The 19,905-nt window shown below is 43.6% G+C and overlaps 1 protein-coding gene across 2 annotated transcripts; it reads right to left on the reverse strand.

Annotated features, from left to right (window-relative positions):
- Positions 1 to 427: 427 nt before the first annotated feature.
- Positions 428 to 15,867, reverse strand: CFAP20 (cilia and flagella associated protein 20). Of its 2 annotated transcripts, XM_034638538.1 has the most exons (7): positions 15,522 to 15,867; positions 4,325 to 4,522; positions 3,394 to 3,473; positions 2,573 to 2,684; positions 1,783 to 1,971; positions 1,377 to 1,487; positions 428 to 866 (listed from the first exon to the last, which is right to left on the reverse strand). In XM_034638538.1, the coding sequence occupies exons 2-7, from the start codon at positions 4,355 to 4,357 to the stop codon at positions 861 to 863; spliced, it is 531 nt and encodes a 176-aa protein (XP_034494429.1). In that variant the 5' UTR covers positions 4,358 to 4,522; positions 15,522 to 15,867; the 3' UTR covers positions 428 to 860. The 2 variants fall into 2 exon arrangements, with proteins under 2 accessions (XP_034494429.1, XP_002912319.1); XM_002912273.4 differs by lacking the exon at positions 4,325 to 4,522.
- Between the last annotated feature and the right edge of the window lie 4,038 nt (positions 15,868 to 19,905).

The raw sequence follows: 19,905 nt of genomic DNA on the forward strand, positions 1-19,905 counted from the left end.
ATCTCAGAGTCGTGAGATTGGACCCCACGTCAGGCTCCGCACTCAGCTCAGTCTGCTTCAGATTCTCTCACCCTCTCTCCCTCTGCCCCTTCACCCATGCTCACTCTCTCTAAATAAATAAGCAAATAAATAATTAAATAATAATAATAAAAAGAGCCATCTGGACTAGATGCCACTTTGTCTTAAGCTTTACATGGGCCCTGACCCCCAGTAAGATGATTGTACTGGTCAAACGCTGTTCACATTTTTTTCCATTTAGTTCATCCTGGAAGTTGTTCTAAATCAGTATCTATAGGTCTGTCTTGGTCTTTAAGTGCTTACTGCAAGCTATTCCATAGCACGAGTGTATGGGATATTCTTTGGAAAGAACGCTATGTTCACATCACAAAGGAAAGAAAAATATTTAAAAAAATAAACTAAGAACAAGTTTACAAACCAAGAATATAGTATTTTATTCATTTCCGGATTATGAGTATTACACAGCATATACATATATTTAGATAATATATAAAACAATGAACAAACCGTAGGAAGAAATATTGGTCTGAATTGCCTATGGGACATTTTTAAATCTGTAAGTTCATGGTAAGTGTATCTCCCCACACACTGAGGCAGGCAGCAGGATAAACTCCAGCATTCATGTTCCAAAGGACGGCTAATTCCCCACTGTACTTACAATGCAATTACGGCATTATGGCATGGTCACTGGTGTCCACAACAGGGAACACCAAGTAATAGATAAAAGAACCACAGCACAGTAAACTAACAGAAATATTTGTTTTTTTGCATTGTCCTCCAGGTAGTTTCCTTTTTAAACTAAGAGCCATGTCCAGGGGCTATTCCTTAGAGTTGCATTCCAGTTATTGCTGGAGAAAAAGAAACAAACAGAAGAAGCATCAGTTTAAGTTATCAGAAAATAAATGGTGAGTGCCACTGACCACCCCCCACCCCAATCTCTGATGACACCGGAGGGGACGCTGCGCTGTGCGGAAATGCGTAATGTCAGCAGCAGTCAGGCACGTAAGCAGCCACCATTTTGTTAGAGGAGCCCAATGGGCTGCTGGTAATTTGGGGCTGCTAAAGAGGTTCGGATGGAAGACATTCTCCAAGGAAGGTCTGTGAGCAGGAAGCAGCAGGATGTCCCCACGAGAGGGGCAGGATCACCTTGTGGAGGAGGAGACGCAGTAACAGAACATTGCACAGGACTGATCCTGACTCAGCGCTGATGGTGGAAGAAGACCTTAGGAAGATTGTAGGATGAAAGGTACTCCAGCCCCCATGTCAACATGGAGAGACTCTGCAGCTGACCTCAGACGAGCGCACTTTGCAGCTTCCCCAACTCCCCATCTGGCCTCCTCTGAGGAAGGCCAGCTTACCTTTGCTTTGTTCTGAACTGGGAGATACAGTTTGAATTCTGCTGGCAGTTCATCTTCTGAGTACAGTCTGTCTGAGAAGTAAACCCGTCGGATGCGACAGTTTGCATGGATCTGTGGGTGCAAGACTTATTTTAAGGGACAAAATATGATCGGCTTTCCTCTTTTCCTGCTTCTCCTAGAGCCCCTCCCATGATGCTGTCAAAGCTTCATCTCTCTGGCATCTCCTCAGCCTGGCTTAGGGATATTACGGATTCTGGCAAGAGGGATATTTTGCTTGCTGTGTTCTCCCACTGTATCTGAGCAGACACCTGAATGTGTCCTGGACGTCTCTGAGCCCTCTGGACAGTGACAGGCAGCACACATTCCCCTCTCCCGTTTGGGGCTCCATCAGAAAAGGAGCCAGTACCTGCACTCTTAGGGTCTCGATATAATTGGTGCCATATGCCCGCCTAGTGAAGTCTGACAGATTGAACTGAATCTGGTTCCAGCCATCATCCAGCCGCATGGGCATGGTACAGATGAAGGGTTTGACTCGGGTGGTGCTCTGGTAGTTACTCGCCCGAAACCGCCGGCGCACATTCTTGTCATCTAGTACCTGTGAAACATAGAAAAAGAGCCACCACATTCACTCTACCTTGGAAGAAGCAAACCACCTTGGTGAGGCAAGGGCCTGAGCTCCCACAGCCTGGTTTCCCAAGGCTGAGGCCCAAGGGAGAATAAACAGACCAGATACAGGTCACACTGGATGCAGATGGCCCGGAAGGAGCAAGTTTATCTTGTCCGTTGCCGAGACAACACCAGCTGCTTAGTGCACATGACACAGCCGAGGGGCCAGAGACCACAGAATGATTCCATAAACATTCTTCCATTTGAAAAATCAAACATACTAGAACACAGGCCTACAATAACCAGTATTGAATGGACACTACTCTAACCTTCAAGCTTTGAAATCCTGTAGCTATCATTCAGATTTCCTAGGTGCTTGCTGCTCCTTTAAAAACTCTGCGTTAAAGGTTGAGTACTAATACCAAATTTATGTCATAATAATAATGGCTGCATCAAGTGTCTAGCAGAGGCAGAAAAGAAGACACGCAAAAGAGTGAGGATACTTTCCTAGAGCTACTCTTCTCCTGCAAGTTGACAGGCTATCCCTCCGGCAGACCGAAGAGTATACACTTTCATATGCATCTACTAACCTGGACTTCAAAGGTAAAATATTTCTTCAGATTTTTGATAATCATGACGAGGAAGGGAAGTTTAATCCCCAACGTCTTCTTTGGGTCTGCAGGACATGTGATATATGTGGTGCTGCAGAGAGAGGAGACACTAATAAACACACCAGGTGCCTTTTCTTCTGTGGTATACACCGCGAAAACACTCGGTCCAAGAGCTGAATTGGAGAGTAGATCTAAAAGATCCAGATACACCACCCAATAATCCCTAATCCTGAGGCTCTACAAAATACCAACGCTGGACTCTGAAACAAAAGCTTCACACAGAGCTAGACATCAGCAAGAAAATACCTGAAAAACAAATCCAGGCCAACGAGCTGAGCAATTTCCTCCAGTCAAAGAAGACTCCCCTCTGGTCTAAGAGAACCATCAAGTGATAGAAACCCCAAACTAAGACCACTGTGGCCCAGAAAACCACACTGGCCCAGGCCAGATGATTAGTGCCACCCCTCCATGCATGTCCACACACCTTGGTTACGTATTAATAATAAGATAACTAACACACAGCACTTACTACAGGCTGTGCAGGCACTAAGTGTGCTCATACACAATTCACTTACTTAATCTTCACAATAACCCCATAACAAAGGTGTCCCGTTATCCCTATTTTACAGATGAGGAAACTAAGGCCTAAGGGGATTAAATAACTTGCCCCAGGCAAGGTGTAAGCAGCAGAGCTGGCACCCCACCAGATGGTCAGCCCCCCGCAGTCTGTGCTATTAACCTCTACGAAGTACTGCCTTGCTCGTGCACAGTGTCTCTGGGCAAATGGAGGGGCCGCTTACCTGACATTTGTTCCTTCAATCTCTAGCACCAGGGACTGGATGTCGTTATCAGTGATTCTTTTGATGTGACCATTCCGCACCTACAATGAAGAAAATTAAACTGATCAGTACTGAAATATTTGGCAATAACTTTGTTAAGACTTTGAAGGCCAAATGGGACCATTTAAAGAAGACCACAGTAGCCCTTGGGGCATAACACAGAACTTTGTGACAGGGTCCCATCAACCAGCACAGGAATTGCAGGTGACCTGGCAATCTGTACATCAGGATAATGTTGTATGCACTGTGCACCAGGGACATTCATGTACACTCTCTGACTTAATCCTAACAACAAGAGAAATCACAAAGTCAGTGGTACCTTACAGATGTGGACATGGACACCTGGGGAATGCAAATGAGGATCCTGAGAGAGTCAGGATTAATGACTAGGCTTTCCACTGTCCTGTACTGCCTCATGCACTCCGGCCAGAAAGGCCGGACGCTGAGTGTCACTGAGAAGGAGGGTGGCAACCAAAACATGAAAGCATTCTGCCCCCAGTAGGAAGCATCGTTTCTGTCTTCTACAACGCTTAGTACTGTGCTCCTACTTCCCGCTTCCCTACCTTCTGCTCCCTAAATTTCGGCTTTTTAAGTTTTTGGTTTTTTAATTTAAACTCTAGTTAGTTAACACACAGTGTAATACTGGTTTCAGGAGTAGAATTCACTGACTCACTGAACTGGTGGGATACAACACCCAGTGCTCATCACAACAAGTGCCCTTCTTAATGCCCATCACCCATCTAGCTCATCGTGCACCCACCTCCCCCGCAGGAACTCTCAGTTTGTTCTCTATCGTTACGAGTCTCTTACACTTCAACTTTCTAAAGTAAGAATTCAAGTCTCATCTTTGCCATACACAGAAGCCTTCTTTAGCATTTCATCCCACACCGACCTCTCTTCTTTCTGATCTGTTCGTCCGGCTCATGTGGTCTAGAGGACATCATTTAGCACTTCATCCCACGCTGTTTTGTACTGGCTGCCGCATATGTAGGAGGTACAGATGGGGACGGATCAATACTCAATACAGGTCTCCCTTCTCAAAATAATTCAGGAAAGCACAATTACCTTCAAGCTCTCAACTCTGAAGTACCTACAGGGATGGAGCAGAGTCGGGCACAGGCATTGTGACATGGGGCTGGCCTGTTAGGGCTGCGTGTACTCACACATGAAAAAGATCAACCAGCTTTAGAACAGCAGGCACCAAAAGGATGTAGTCTTTTTCCAGGTATAGTGAAAATGGCTGTACTGGCCTGTCAGAGTCAAGGACTCAATCCTTTGGCCTTCCACTGGGCTTGCATATAAAGAGAGAGCACAGTGTCAAGTCTGACAAATAGTTGTATTTTTCACAAGGGATTATTATGGCATTTTGTGTTTAGACCTCAGTCTCTGTGACCTGTGTTCCTATGAATCTGATCTGCCTATGGTGTGCTTGGTGTTCCCATGTGACATCTGACACCACTGCCCAGCTTTTTCTGCAAGATGCAACTGAGTCTTGTCTCCTCAAAGGTAGGGATCAAGTACTAAGCGTTGTTGGTCTCTTCTACAATGCTTAGTACTATGCTAGGCACAAACTAAGCATTCAAATATTTGCTGACTTCTGGAATTTGTCACCCTGAGAGTTGGCAAGGATGAACAGATTCAAGGAGGATTTTTTAAAAAATTCCTGGATAACATATCCACCACGGACTATTATAGGAAGCCAGAGAGCCTGGGGTATATCACAAAGCCGGGGAGGCTGCCAGCGAGAAGAATGCTTTCCCACAAATCAGCCTTTGGTGCCCATTATCAGAGACAGAATGCATGGTGGATGGGCCCCAGATCTCTGCCAATGCAGCATTTCTTAGGTTCTTAAGACACAAATGTCACATTGAAGTGCTTCTCAAACAAAGCTGGCGACACCCAATGCCCTCCTGCTTCGAATTCTGGGCCTCTTTCCCAGGGAGATTAAGAGCACAAAGCCTTGGGTCTGTGTAGCACATGCCAACACTGCCCACCTCATCCCCCCTATAAATACTTTGGACCGAAGTGGCAATATTCCTCCTCTGTTTGCTAGCCCAAGCTGTAGACTTGTTGGTGAAGGAGGAATCAAATGAGAAATTATTTCCATTTCCAAATAACATGATGCAGTCATATTGCTAAGAGCCGCCAGTATTACAACAAGATACAAACACTAATTTTATAACATACTGCTAATTATTCTAACACAATTACAGTTACATCTCATACAGCTTCATTCTTTTTTTAAAAGGTACATAATGCCAACAATCAGATGGTTAACTTGAAAAGATCAAGGGTTCAAGGACAACTAAAAGGCAACTTGTTGCAATTTACCCAATGCTGCTTGAAAGCATGGCCTCAGATCTTACATCCAGAAGGTCTCTCCCAGCACAGTGAGAATTCTCTCTCAGCTCCAGAAAGTCCAGCCAGATTTCATAGGGAGGAAATGTTAGGGAACTTGCTTCTGCCCATTTCAAAGTTTATAGCGGATGACTTCACCCCAGCAAATGCGATTATTCAAGTCTTTACAGAAGAAAACAATGCCTTACACTGCACGCAGAAGCCAACAGACTGGAAGCCAAAACAGACTTTGTGTATTCTCTTCTGCTTCTGCCCCAGAGGCAAGCTCATTTTTAGTTAGACTTTCAATAACTTCCTAAAGAGAAATTTCTCTCAGCAACACATCAACCACCACACTCACAGACTTAATTCTTACAAAGTTAATTAACATAGTCCATAAAACAAGAGAACTCAGGAAAAAAGGCAGTTTTTTCAAAGGAATGCCCATCAGTCTCTCTGGAGTTTTAAGTATTCTCATATCATCAGCTGCCAGAGCTTTCAAATCAAATTAAGTTGATTTGTTAGTGAATTATGATTTTTCTCCTTTATTAAGTTCACAGGGCTGCAAATACAAACTCACTGGAAAAGAGGGGTGGGATGGGGGCGCAATCAATTAGACATATGAGCAATGAAAGGAAACCTTCCAAAACCTCTCTAGGCTCTAAAACTAGGATCAAAGGGAAAAGGGGGGGTGGACAATTTGGGGCAAGGCCTCCCAACCACCCTGGCAATCTGGCTATCACCACCTTAAATTGTAAAGATCTTCCAGGAAGCCAACCCCTCCTCAGTCCAGTTTCTGACAAACACATATAACAAGATACACAGCCTCAGAAAGCATTGACTTCCTTTCCTTAGCTCCTTCCAGTTCAGAGGTCGCTAAGCAGGCCTGGTTTTGAAATGAAGATAAAATGAACTGGTCAACATTTATTGCTTACAGTGGAAGTGGGTTTTATTTTACTTCGCTCTCTAAATGAGAAAGTGCCAATTGTTTTTGACTTGTCAATTCTTTTTTATTTCATGACACATTCCTACTATCAAAATGTGGGCTACAAGTGTTTCATTCCTCCAAAAAAGAAGCAAAGCCAATCTTACTTTTTTTAATGAACTCCCTACCCCCACCAATCCCTCCCAACCCTGGGAGAGGTGAGCCTGGAGAGCCAGTGAAGTGGGCACCAGACCATATGCTGTGTGTCCTGAGAGCCGTGTTAAAGCTTTTGGACTGGGAAAGCCCTGGTACAATGACAAAATNCAGCCTCTGCAGAACCAGGAAGGGAACCTTCAAGCCCTTCTTGCAATCACTCTCCCAGGATTTCCATGGTTGCTGGGGCAACTAATAAAGAACACTGATATATATATATATTTTTTTCAATGTAAGCTCCAGGGAGGAGGGTCAAGCTGAGGGGAAAAAAGTACTCCTGGGATAGGGAGGAAGCTGGCCAATGCTCCATATTTCTTCAAGTGTTTTAAAAATAACACATGAGTTGTATGCATTCCCTACCCCCACCTTTCATTTCTCTGGCTCCACCCACTTATCCTGGCAGACAGCTGAGCCCTCAGCCATCTGGCATCCTAGTCTTAATGACACATGCTCCAATTTACATTAAGCCATGAGAGCTGTCCATTTCAGCAGCGATGTTTCTGCCCACAGCTAGGGGCTGGGATCTAAGTCTGAAAACAGGCAAAGGGAGACCTCTGTGGGGGAGAGCTGGGCATAGCTCTGTCTCGAGGCTTGGGCTTCGCAGGCTCCAACGGGTCAATTAAGTGCATTGCTAACCAGTAGCAATGCCTTGCAAGGGCAAGTATAACTAAAACCCATGCCTTCGTCCAATTATAGTAAAAGCTGTTCCTCAGAATACGAAACATCATCAGACTGATCCAGGGAAAGTCTGGGGAAAAAAAAAAAAACAGTTGTACTACCTTCCCATCCAAATGCCCTCGGACTCTGCTACTGGAAACCGCAGCAGTTTAACAATTTACCAGTAAGGTTTGCTAATTAAAAACTAGGGTGTGGAAACTACTTTTCTGGAGACAATTCATTTTTAAAATTGAGAACAGGGAAAATAAATAAATAAAATTANGGGTATATCACAAAGCCGGGGAGGCTGCCAGCGAGAAGAATGCTTTCCCACAAATCAGCCTTTGGTGCCCATTATCAGAGACAGAATGCATGGTGGATGGGCCCCAGATCTCTGCCAATGCAGCATTTCTTAGGTTCTTAAGACACAAATGTCACATTGAAGTGCTTCTCAAACAAAGCTGGCGACACCCAATGCCCTCCTGCTTCGAATTCTGGGCCTCTTTCCCAGGGAGATTAAGAGCACAAAGCCTTGGGTCTGTGTAGCACATGCCAACACTGCCCACCTCATCCCCCCTATAAATACTTTGGACCGAAGTGGCAATATTCCTCCTCTGTTTGCTAGCCCAAGCTGTAGACTTGTTGGTGAAGGAGGAATCAAATGAGAAATTATTTCCATTTCCAAATAACATGATGCAGTCATATTGCTAAGAGCCGCCAGTATTACAACAAGATACAAACACTAATTTTATAACATACTGCTAATTATTCTAACACAATTACAGTTACATCTCATACAGCTTCATTCTTTTTTTAAAAGGTACATAATGCCAACAATCAGATGGTTAACTTGAAAAGATCAAGGGTTCAAGGACAACTAAAAGGCAACTTGTTGCAATTTACCCAATGCTGCTTGAAAGCATGGCCTCAGATCTTACATCCAGAAGGTCTCTCCCAGCACAGTGAGAATTCTCTCTCAGCTCCAGAAAGTCCAGCCAGATTTCATAGGGAGGAAATGTTAGGGAACTTGCTTCTGCCCATTTCAAAGTTTATAGCGGATGACTTCACCCCAGCAAATGCGATTATTCAAGTCTTTACAGAAGAAAACAATGCCTTACACTGCACGCAGAAGCCAACAGACTGGAAGCCAAAACAGACTTTGTGTATTCTCTTCTGCTTCTGCCCCAGAGGCAAGCTCATTTTTAGTTAGACTTTCAATAACTTCCTAAAGAGAAATTTCTCTCAGCAACACATCAACCACCACACTCACAGACTTAATTCTTACAAAGTTAATTAACATAGTCCATAAAACAAGAGAACTCAGGAAAAAAGGCAGTTTTTTCAAAGGAATGCCCATCAGTCTCTCTGGAGTTTTAAGTATTCTCATATCATCAGCTGCCAGAGCTTTCAAATCAAATTAAGTTGATTTGTTAGTGAATTATGATTTTTCTCCTTTATTAAGTTCACAGGGCTGCAAATACAAACTCACTGGAAAAGAGGGGTGGGATGGGGGCGCAATCAATTAGACATATGAGCAATGAAAGGAAACCTTCCAAAACCTCTCTAGGCTCTAAAACTAGGATCAAAGGGAAAAGGGGGGGTGGACAATTTGGGGCAAGGCCTCCCAACCACCCTGGCAATCTGGCTATCACCACCTTAAATTGTAAAGATCTTCCAGGAAGCCAACCCCTCCTCAGTCCAGTTTCTGACAAACACATATAACAAGATACACAGCCTCAGAAAGCATTGACTTCCTTTCCTTAGCTCCTTCCAGTTCAGAGGTCGCTAAGCAGGCCTGGTTTTGAAATGAAGATAAAATGAACTGGTCAACATTTATTGCTTACAGTGGAAGTGGGTTTTATTTTACTTCGCTCTCTAAATGAGAAAGTGCCAATTGTTTTTGACTTGTCAATTCTTTTTTATTTCATGACACATTCCTACTATCAAAATGTGGGCTACAAGTGTTTCATTCCTCCAAAAAAGAAGCAAAGCCAATCTTACTTTTTTTAATGAACTCCCTACCCCCACCAATCCCTCCCAACCCTGGGAGAGGTGAGCCTGGAGAGCCAGTGAAGTGGGCACCAGACCATATGCTGTGTGTCCTGAGAGCCGTGTTAAAGCTTTTGGACTGGGAAAGCCCTGGTACAATGACAAAATTATTCTAATTTCTGAAGTCTGACTTTACTGCACTTCCTATTCCTAGGCATCAGTTATAGACTTATTTACTCTTTTTTTTTTAAGATTTTATTTATTTGACAGAGAGAGACAGCCAGCCAGCGAGAGAGGGAACACAAGCAGGGGGAGTGAGAGAGGAAGAAGCAGGCTCCCAGCAGAGAAGCCTGATGTGGGGCTCGATCCCAGAACGCTGGGATCATGCCCTGAGCCGAAGGCAGATGCTTAACGACTGTGCCACCCAGGCGCCCCTAGACTTATCTACTCTTGAGCAAATTCCTCGGTTTCCTACCCTATTTAACACTGTATGCCATAACTCTGTTGCCAAGCATTTTATATACATTGTCATCTAATCTCCATGACCATGGGAGGAGGTGGCATCATCACAAAATGAGAAAACTGAGTAGGTAAGTACTTGCCCAAGGTTACACAGCACAGGACAGAGGGCAGAGCCAGGACACAAATCCACACTGTCCCAACTCTAGCCCTGGGGTTTCAAGGTAAAATACTTTTCCTCCCCTTAAGGAACTTGCAGTCTAGTGGGAAATACACAATAAACTGGCGACCGCCATACAGTGTGATGTAGAGGGCCACAGGTGCATAGAGGAGACCTAACCTAAGCTTCCAATGAAATAATGTTTAAGTTGAGATCTGAAGGATGGAATGGGGGGGGGTATGAACTTCAAAGAGTATAGGATAAATGCAGATGTTACAAATGTTAGTAACCACACTCATGAAAATGGAGTTTGTCAATTCACTGGTATTAGGAATATGGCATTCACTCCTCACGTTCATAAGGAGACACAGAGCCTAAACAGAAGACAAACTTAATTTTTCCAAGATTATTCTTCACAGAAAACTATAGAAATTCTGTCTTCATAAAGTTGGGAAGGAGAATAGTAAAGTTTGTGAAATCAAAATAGTAAAAATAGCCATATGNATTCTGCCCACAGCTAGGGGCTGGGATCTAAGTCTGAAAACAGGCAGAGGGAGACCTCTGTGGGGGAGAGCTGGGCATAGCTCTGTCTCGAGGCTTGGGCTTCGCAGGCTCCAACGGGTCAATTAAGTGCATTGCTAACCAGTAGCAATGCCTTGCAAGGGCAAGTATAACTAAAACCCATGCCTTCGTCCAATTATAGTAAAAGCTGTTCCTCAGAATACGAAACATCATCAGACTGATCCAGGGAAAGTCTGGGGAAAAAAAAAAAACAGTTGTACTACCTTCCCATCCAAATGCCCTCGGACTCTGCTACTGGAAACCGCAGCAGTTTAACAATTTACCAGTAAGGTTTGCTAATTAAAAACTAGGGTGTGGAAACTACTTTTCTGGAGACAATTCATTTTTAAAATTGAGAACAGGGAAAATAAATAAATAAAATTAGGAACAGGGAATAGGAATCTAATACTATCCAAGAACAACCACAAAAAGTCTGGCTCTAATATTTAGCTTTGGAACAGGCAAGAATCAGCAGCAGCTGAAAGACAAGGTGAGAGGAGAGAAAGGTATAGAAGATGATATGAAATTAACATCCTCATCTAGTAGACTTTTAGCATTTTAGACATATTTATATGTTGAAATATGAAAACTGTATGATTTATACAGGCATAAATGGGAATAGAACCATCTGGTATTTTCTTTACAAACCAGAAGTAATGTCTACATCAAACATAAAAGTCCTTTAGTAAATGTAATATTTGCTGGTCCCAGAAGTTAAGGGAACATCAATTTCTCCTAAGCTGTTGGTTTGAAAAATCAGAGGTCTTGGGGCTCCTGGATGGTGCAGTCAGTTAAGGTCCAACTCTTGGTTTTGGCTGAGGTCATAATCTCAGAGTCGTGGGATCAAGCCCCACTTCTGCCTCTGGCTCTGCTTGAGATACTCTCCCTCTCTCTCTGCCCCTCTCCCCTACCCTCTCTCTCGGGCTCTCAAACACATAAGTTTTTGTTTTTGTTTTTCTTTTTATTGCAGAGGTCTCCATCAGGAATTTCACAGTGTAACCAGGCATAGATTTTCGGAAGCTAATTTCAAGTATGAGGAGTATGATGAAAAGGAAGTAGAGGTTCTATAAGGGTATATAAGTGAACTTAACCTGTCGGGGCGAGTGGATATAAACTAATGTAACCTGAGGAGGTGCCTTTGCACTGTGACTTAGAGACTAATGAGGAGGTGGCAGGGTGGGTCCCAGCAGGTAAAGAAGCCTGAAGGTTCGAGAACACGACCTCTTTGAGTTCAGCAGGAGGTCACTGCTAAGGTGGGGAGCCTGGGAGAGGTGAGCCTGGAGAACCAGTGAAGTGGGCACCAGACTATGTGCTGTGTGTTCTGAGAGCCGTGTTAAGGCTTTTGGACTGGGAAAGCCCTGGTACAATGACAAAATTATTCTAATTTCTGAAGTCTGACTTTACTGCACTTCCTATTCCTAGGCATCAGTTATAGACTTATTTACTCTTTTTTTTTTAAGATTTTATTTATTTGACAGAGAGAGACAGCCAGCCAGCGAGAGAGGGAACACAAGCAGGGGGAGTGAGAGAGGAAGAAGCAGGCTCCCAGCAGAGAAGCCTGATGTGGGGCTCGATCCCAGAACGCTGGGATCATGCCCTGAGCCGAAGGCAGATGCTTAACGACTGTGCCACCCAGGCGCCCCTAGACTTATCTACTCTTGAGCAAATTCCTCGGTTTCCTACCCTATTTAACACTGTATGCCATAACTCTGTTGCCAAGCATTTTATATACATTGTCATCTAATCTCCATGACCATGGGAGGAGGTGGCATCATCACAAAATGAGAAAACTGAGTAGGTAAGTACTTGCCCAAGGTTACACAGCACAGGACAGAGGGCAGAGCCAGGACACAAATCCACACTGTCCCAACTCTAGCCCTGGGGTTTCAAGGTAAAATACTTTTCCTCCCCTTAAGGAACTTGCAGTCTAGTGGGAAATACACAATAAACTGGCGACCGCCATACAGTGTGATGTAGAGGGCCACAGGTGCATAGAGGAGACCTAACCTAAGCTTCCAATGAAATAATGTTTAAGTTGAGATCTGAAGGATGGAATGGGGGGGGGTATGAACTTCAAAGAGTATAGGATAAATGCAGATGTTACAAATGTTAGTAACCACACTCATGAAAATGGAGTTTGTCAATTCACTGGTATTAGGAATATGGCATTCACTCCTCACGTTCATAAGGAGACACAGAGCCTAAACAGAAGACAAACTTAATTTTTCCAAGATTATTCTTCACAGAAAACAAACTATAGAAATTCTGTCTTCATAAAGTTGGGAAGGAGAATAGTAAAGTTTGTGAAATCAAAATAGTAAAAATAGCCATATGTACCTACTGGCAAAGGTCAGGATCATTTCTAGATAAATGTGGGCAGTCCATCCCTCCCTCCATCAAACTTTGCCTTTACTATAACTTTGCTTTACTTCCTGAGAGCAGGGAAAATGTCTTCTTCTCTCATTGTTATCTCCCCAAATCTACACAGTGCCTGTGACTTAACTGTTGCTCCATAAATCTTTGATAAGTATATCAATTCCCAGTGTTTCCCCAACTGGGTTGGATCCCCAACACTTCCCGAGTATTTTGTCATATAGCACAAAGCCTATGGATCTGACCCCAAAATTGCCATTTTCCTCCCTTCCCTTCTCTTGCCCCAGGGGAAAAAATTCACCCCTAAACACTTTTCAGTCTAAATACGAAAAGTAGAAACATAATTAACTTTTACTATTATCAGAACTTTGCTCAAAATGAGTGCTATTCTAAATGTTTTCTTTGCCAAAATGTCTGTTTAATTTACTCCATGTAACCCCGCCAGTTGTTCTAATGTTTTCACATGTGTTTATGTCATTAGGGTACCATCCGACCTCTAGTGGCGTTGTTAAGGGACACAGTGCACCATGGTTACTTTGCTTTTATATTCCGTGTGTAAACATGTTGACTAGTCAAAAAGCTGCATTTGAAAAATAAAACACACTACAAAAGATTAGGCCCCGGAAGGGTTAAAATGGACAACTCTGGCAAGTTTCACCTACTAGAAATGCTGAGGCCTCTCTACTGCTGGAAGTTTTTCAGTGTTAGTTAAGTTCTCTGACCTGCTCTGTAAACCTCTCCTAGATCAAGTCCCATCCTGTAGTTCAACTGCCTCATACTGACACTTTTGTTACAATTCCATGTTCAACAGCACACAAGGTCACTCTCTCCATGCCTCCTGACAGCCCATAAGTAAGTCGAGCCACAGCTGGGAACCCATCATCCTTACAAAGTTCTCAGGGACATTCACTTCAGGTTCTCTTTGCAGAGATGCAATTTCAGAGTTTACAGTATTTATTCCAATGTGAACAAAACCATGGAACTGAAAACCTCAGTAATGCAGGGAAAACATTGAGGAACCACTTTCCTGTGTAATACTCTTGGTATTAGCCTGAACTTGTGGATAGAAGCACTGTGAAAGAGGAAAGATGGTCAGATTTTTCACCTAAGCATAAGGCCCAAACAACTCACTATATTCAGATCTTTCAACTATCTTATAAAAATGACATTAAGAACACACCACCCTCAAAGCTACTTTGGAAATGCAGAAATCCCTAGTGATGACAGGCAGAAGGCTATCTGTGTTCTCTCCCAATCATTGCATGACCCAAAACGCTTCTCTGTGGATACAGAAAGACGAAGACTTGTTCTGAGATGAAATCCAAGATTCTTGGCTTCATTACCAATAAACTGCTTATTTAGATTACTCCACATCCATCTCTATAAAAACACCATTCAACATAACACTTCTTTCCGTTATCCCCTGAGGAATCACCTGTCTTCCGCAATAGAGTACCTGTTTTAACTCACCCTTTAAAAAAAAAAAGGGTACAGCTGACTGGGAACATGCATGAGAAATGGAACAATGAAGTAATAAAATGCAGACCAACTCACAGCATGCTTGACACACGTGTCCCCTACTCAATAGCTCCAAAAAGACAGGAGATGAAGGACAGGGTCATCATCTCCTGGGGTCAGTGAAAGTGTTATCCAGTGGATACCTCAATAAAAATAATGAGGCTGGTACTTGGCTCTGAGCTTATTACTCCAAACAAAACTTTATCACCATTTTGCAATTTTCCTGATGTAGACATAAGCATGGAAGGCACAGCGCAGACCCCAAGAAGCAATGAATGTGGAGCAGGTACCAAAGGCCACGAACTCTGCCTTGTTTGACATCACTGGAAGGAAAGGAGCAAATGAATGAAATCCAAACATAACTGCCTTCTGGCTGTACCCCTATAAGGGTGCCTGGAACAAAGGCTCTGTGTCTTGTGCCCAGCACAGTGCCTGGCACAAAACAGGATATCTGTAAATATTTGTGAAATCAGTGAACAGCAGCTTCTTTCATCTGTATGTTCCCAAAGCAACCTCAAGTTTATGCATTTCACACTAGGGGATGGGCACTATCGATCCCACTATATAAAGGGGGAAACCAAGGCTCTCTCTGAGGAACTGACTGACCAAGTCAAGACGGCGGCGAGGGACCACTGTCCCAACCACACCATGGCCTCAGGACACTTAAACCCCAGCCGCGCCCACCCCACATGCAACCCCCCCGCCCCCCGCTGCCGACACGACGTCCCCACTTCGCGCCTCTGTCACGCCAGCCTGGGGACAGGTCACAGCAGCGCCCGCTTGGCCTCTCTGGAGCTCCAACTCGGCACAACTACCCGCCAACCCGTCCCCAGCCCCGGGACGAGGAGGGGGCGCGACCCGTGCACCCCGCCCAGCCACCGCCCCCCAGCTCCTAACCTTTTTGTCCCAGATCTGCAGGGGTTTGCTGCCAATGCTGTAGAGGATGGAGAGGAAGCCGCTCTGGAATGTGTTTTTGAACATCTCGCCCGCGGCCTTCCCAGCCGCTCCGGAGCCGACCTAGATACGGGAACCAAGTGGCGAAGGGAAAGCAGGGCCGACCGTGGTCCGAAGATGAGAAGCTGCGCTCCTGACCGCCTGATCTGTAGTCACCCGCAGCTAAACTTGGACGCGAGACGCTGTGTCCTAGAGTTTCAGCTCCCACAAAAAGCAAACCATCTCAATTCGGAAACCACAGCAACTGCCGCCCGCGCCGCTCTCCCCGCCTTAAATGGAGGCGGTGGGCCGTGCGCTGCGTAACACGGATCCCTCCGCCTTCTTGACCCGCCCCCTGGGCGCGCGGAGCCCAATCCTGCCACAAGTATCGCGGACTTCCTGTCCCTTCCGCTCTTAAGCCCCGCCCCGGTTCCGCCTCCTTGTGGAAAGAACTCTGTAGTCGAGGGACTATTTTTTTCCATCGTAGTCCTGCAGATTTGCTTTTAGAAAGCGGAAGGAGACAGAGGATTATAGAACTTGTGATACACGCGCATGGTGTCAAGGAAACGTGGCGGGGGTGGGGTTAGGGGCGGGAAGACTTGGCCCGAGCCCCCTGAGAGACTGGGAGGCGTTACAAGGGCAAAAGAAAAGTGGAGAAAGGCGCGGAAGGTGGCATGGCTGAGCAACGGCTTACCTGGTGTCCCGAGAATGTCAAATAGGTGTTGGCCAAGTGCAGGATGAGGTTAAAGCACCGGACCGTTATTGTGCACTCACTATGCTAAGCGCCTTATATGCATCATTGCTTAATTATCAATAGAGTCACTATGAACACCTTGTTATCTCGTGGGATGCAAACAAGTGCTCTCAGGAAAATGTATTACGAATGCACTAGCAAACAAAAAATTCTGAACATTAAGACAAAAGCAGAAATTAATAAAATAAAGTTGAGTTGAATCACCAGCTGTTTTAAATCGACTAATACTTGGAACATTTTTTAAAAGACATAAAATAAGCTCTGATATTTCACAGTGGGGAAGAAATCCCAAATGTTGGAGACCGATCACTCATTGAGCGTCTACTTCAATGTTATACGGTGTGCCCAGGCCTGTGGTTGGTATTGTGGCTGACAGAAAAGGAGTTTGCAGTTAACATCATCATCAAAACAGCTACAAATGGCTAAGATAGGTTGAGCATTTATTAGGTGTCAGGCACTATACTAAGAGCTTTAGCCTTTATTAAATCATTTAATCCTCTCAGCAACCCTGTGGACAATCTAACCAAAATTTCCAGACATATGGATCTTATTAGAGTAGAAAGTCAACTTATATTTATATGAAACTTATTTTTGGATGACTTCTGGGGACTCTATATACTTTAGGCCAGTGAACAATTTATCCCTTGATTGTTACTAACATTTTCAGGGATCCTTCTTTGCCTCTTTCAGCTTCTGATGGCCCTAGGTGTTCCTTGGCTTGGGGCAGCATCACTCCAATCTCTCTGCCATCTTGACATAGCTTTCCTCTGTGTCCTCTCCTCTTATAAGCACACCCATCATTGGATTTAGCGCCCACCTTGAATCCAGTAGGACATCATCTTGAGACCTTCAATTTACTGCATCCACAAAGACCCTATTTCCAAATAAATGCCCATTTCTGACGTTCTGGGTGGACATGAATTTTGAGGGGACACTACTCAACTCACTATACTACCTCATCAGAGAGGGCTTCTTTGACAACCAACCTGAAATGGCACCCCCACCCCAACTATTTGTCCCTCTACCCCACTTTATTTTTTTATAGCACTTACCATCACTTCATAGTCTATATAGTTACTTATTGCTATCTCCTTTCCCCTGATTTTGATCTTCTGGGAGAAAGAATTTGATCTGTCTTGCTTATAGATGTATTCCCAGTACCCAATCCAAGTGTCTGCATAAGGTGGGAATGCAGTAAGTATGTGTTCAATCAATGAATCAGAGTCATGGACCTGCAGTCCTGGTCAATGCAGGCCCAGCACAGGCTCTGTCTCTCCCGACCTCAGTAGCTCCACACCATCCAGCCAATAGAAATCTCCTTCTGCTCTGACTTGGGGCTCACCTATCCCATTTTCCTGCTCACAAATCTCTCATTCCATGCATTCTCAACTAAAATGGAACACCTTGAGCAAGCGTGGGCCCAAGTGCCTTGAACAGATAGTCAATCAATGAGCAAGCTGATGGAGAAAATGAGTGTTTGCTTCTCCTAACTACTCATTCTCAGTACATGTCTGCCTGAAAATGAGTGTTTGCTTCTCCTAACTACTCATTCTCAGTACATGTCTGCCTGAAATGTATTCAGTTCTTTCTTATGTTGGGTTTCAAAGTTGATTGTGATTATGGCCTTGGCACAGTAAAGATGATCTGATCAAAGATTGGAGAACATAAATTAGTGAGTTGGCTCCATTGTAGACCTAATTTTGGCATGCTTTTTTCAGGTGCAGACTGTGTCTTTTGTGCATGTATCCCAGCACCTACACAGTACCACCACCATGGCAGACACACAATGAATGGATGGATGGATGGATGGATGGATGGATGCATGGATGGATGAGTAGACTAAAGCCAAATGATGATCTCTGACATTTACTTTCATTTCAAAGGTAATGCAGACCAAATTAACCTAAAACCACAGATGTCTGTCACAGAAAAACGCATTAAACACTATAATTTTCTAAGATTGTTTTCCCTTCATCAACCTGAAGTCATGTAATGACAAAACACAAGAAAAATCTTGCTAATGAGTTGCTTCCTTCAACGATTTCTATAATTAGAATGGGGTGGATGAGTCAGTCAAAAAAGTAATAAATAGAAAGGAAGCAGAATTTATTAGGTAGTGGGTGAGGAAGCTCAACTGATGCAAATCAGGCTATTAAGGGTTTCAGAAGTGGTAACATAATTCTGTCAATGGAGTGAGGTACAAGATAGGGGTGGTCTTGAAAACCCATTACTACTGCAAGGGGATTAGTTTGTTAACCCGAAATTTGGGTAAAACCATTGCAGAAGTAGCAACCAGTACTTGACCAGCCCAGAATCTCGGACCAGGAATGTATCACAGTCCTGAGTTTAGATAGGTTACCTTGGTAGGATGTCAAAACATCCACAGAGATTATGGCAGGTAAATCAAACCCATGATATCAGTAATCCATGTCAAAGTGAGGAATAAGTTTCTGATTATTGTGATATTTCGTTATATAAGATAACGCACTAGAGAATCTGATACTTTGAATTTAATTTGAAATGCTTAAGGAATGTGAAATTAGATCTGCGATCTTAATTTAAAAATGTTGAAGACATTTTAAGTTACAAACATTTACTATTAAAAGATTTTGATTTATTAAATCTATGAGTTTAAGTATGTTCGTATTTGAATGCTCAGGAAGTCTTCATTCGATTTTAGGTCTGTCCTGTTAGCTATTGGAAATGTTTTTGGAAATCAAACAGATGAAATATGTGGGTGACTTTGAAATGTCTAAGGAAACTAGATTAAGTGTACAAACAATATTTACAGCTTAACCCATTACGTTTTGATTGAGCATCGATCAAGGAATAAGCAAAAGTGTTTATATACAAAACCAACAGTTTATAGTTAGAACAAGATTTGGAAATCAATGTTAAGAACACAAAGAAGATTTTAAATGTACAGCTTTAATAACTAAGATATTATTAGAAACACCAGTAATGGTAAGCATCCTTTTCAGTGTGCAAAGGCTTTGGTCAGACACCAGAACCAAGTTGACAGTGTTTGTTCATGTCAAAGTCCAGAAACTCTGAACACTGGCCTCCGAGAGACATAGGGATTTGCCACAGACGGCAAGGCAGAGTTTATGCCCTACACCTCCTTGCCGATCGGGATGGGAAGGTATAGCAACAAGGGGAGTAGTTGTGCCTGGAGAAACACCCTTTAGCTGGGAGCAAAGATGGAAGAGTGCCTTGGAACTTGGTGTTTAGCTGGTGGACGGAGGGCTACTGCGTGCCAGCGCCAGTGGTTATATCCAAAGACCATGAGCCCTGACATCAGTAAAAGATCCAGTGGTGGGCACGTCTGAGAGTGAAGTTCGGATGGGACTCCGTTGGGCCCCTGCACATTATTGTTATTTTTAAAATTTATTTTTTAATTCACATACAGTAAAATGTACTCTTTTCTTGGGGGGGGTGTGTACAGTTTTGTCAAAGGCATCGAGTCATATAACCATTGCCATTTTTAGGATACAGACAGTTCCATCAACCCCCAAAATTCAAAAAAAAAAAAAAAAAAAAAAAAAAAAAAAAAAAAAAAAAAAAAAAAAAAAAAAAAAAAAAAAAAATTACCAC

This window comes from Ailuropoda melanoleuca, chromosome 12 (genome assembly GCF_002007445.2).
Source record: "Ailuropoda melanoleuca isolate Jingjing chromosome 12, ASM200744v2, whole genome shotgun sequence".
Taxonomy (NCBI): Eukaryota; Metazoa; Chordata; class Mammalia; order Carnivora; family Ursidae; genus Ailuropoda; species Ailuropoda melanoleuca.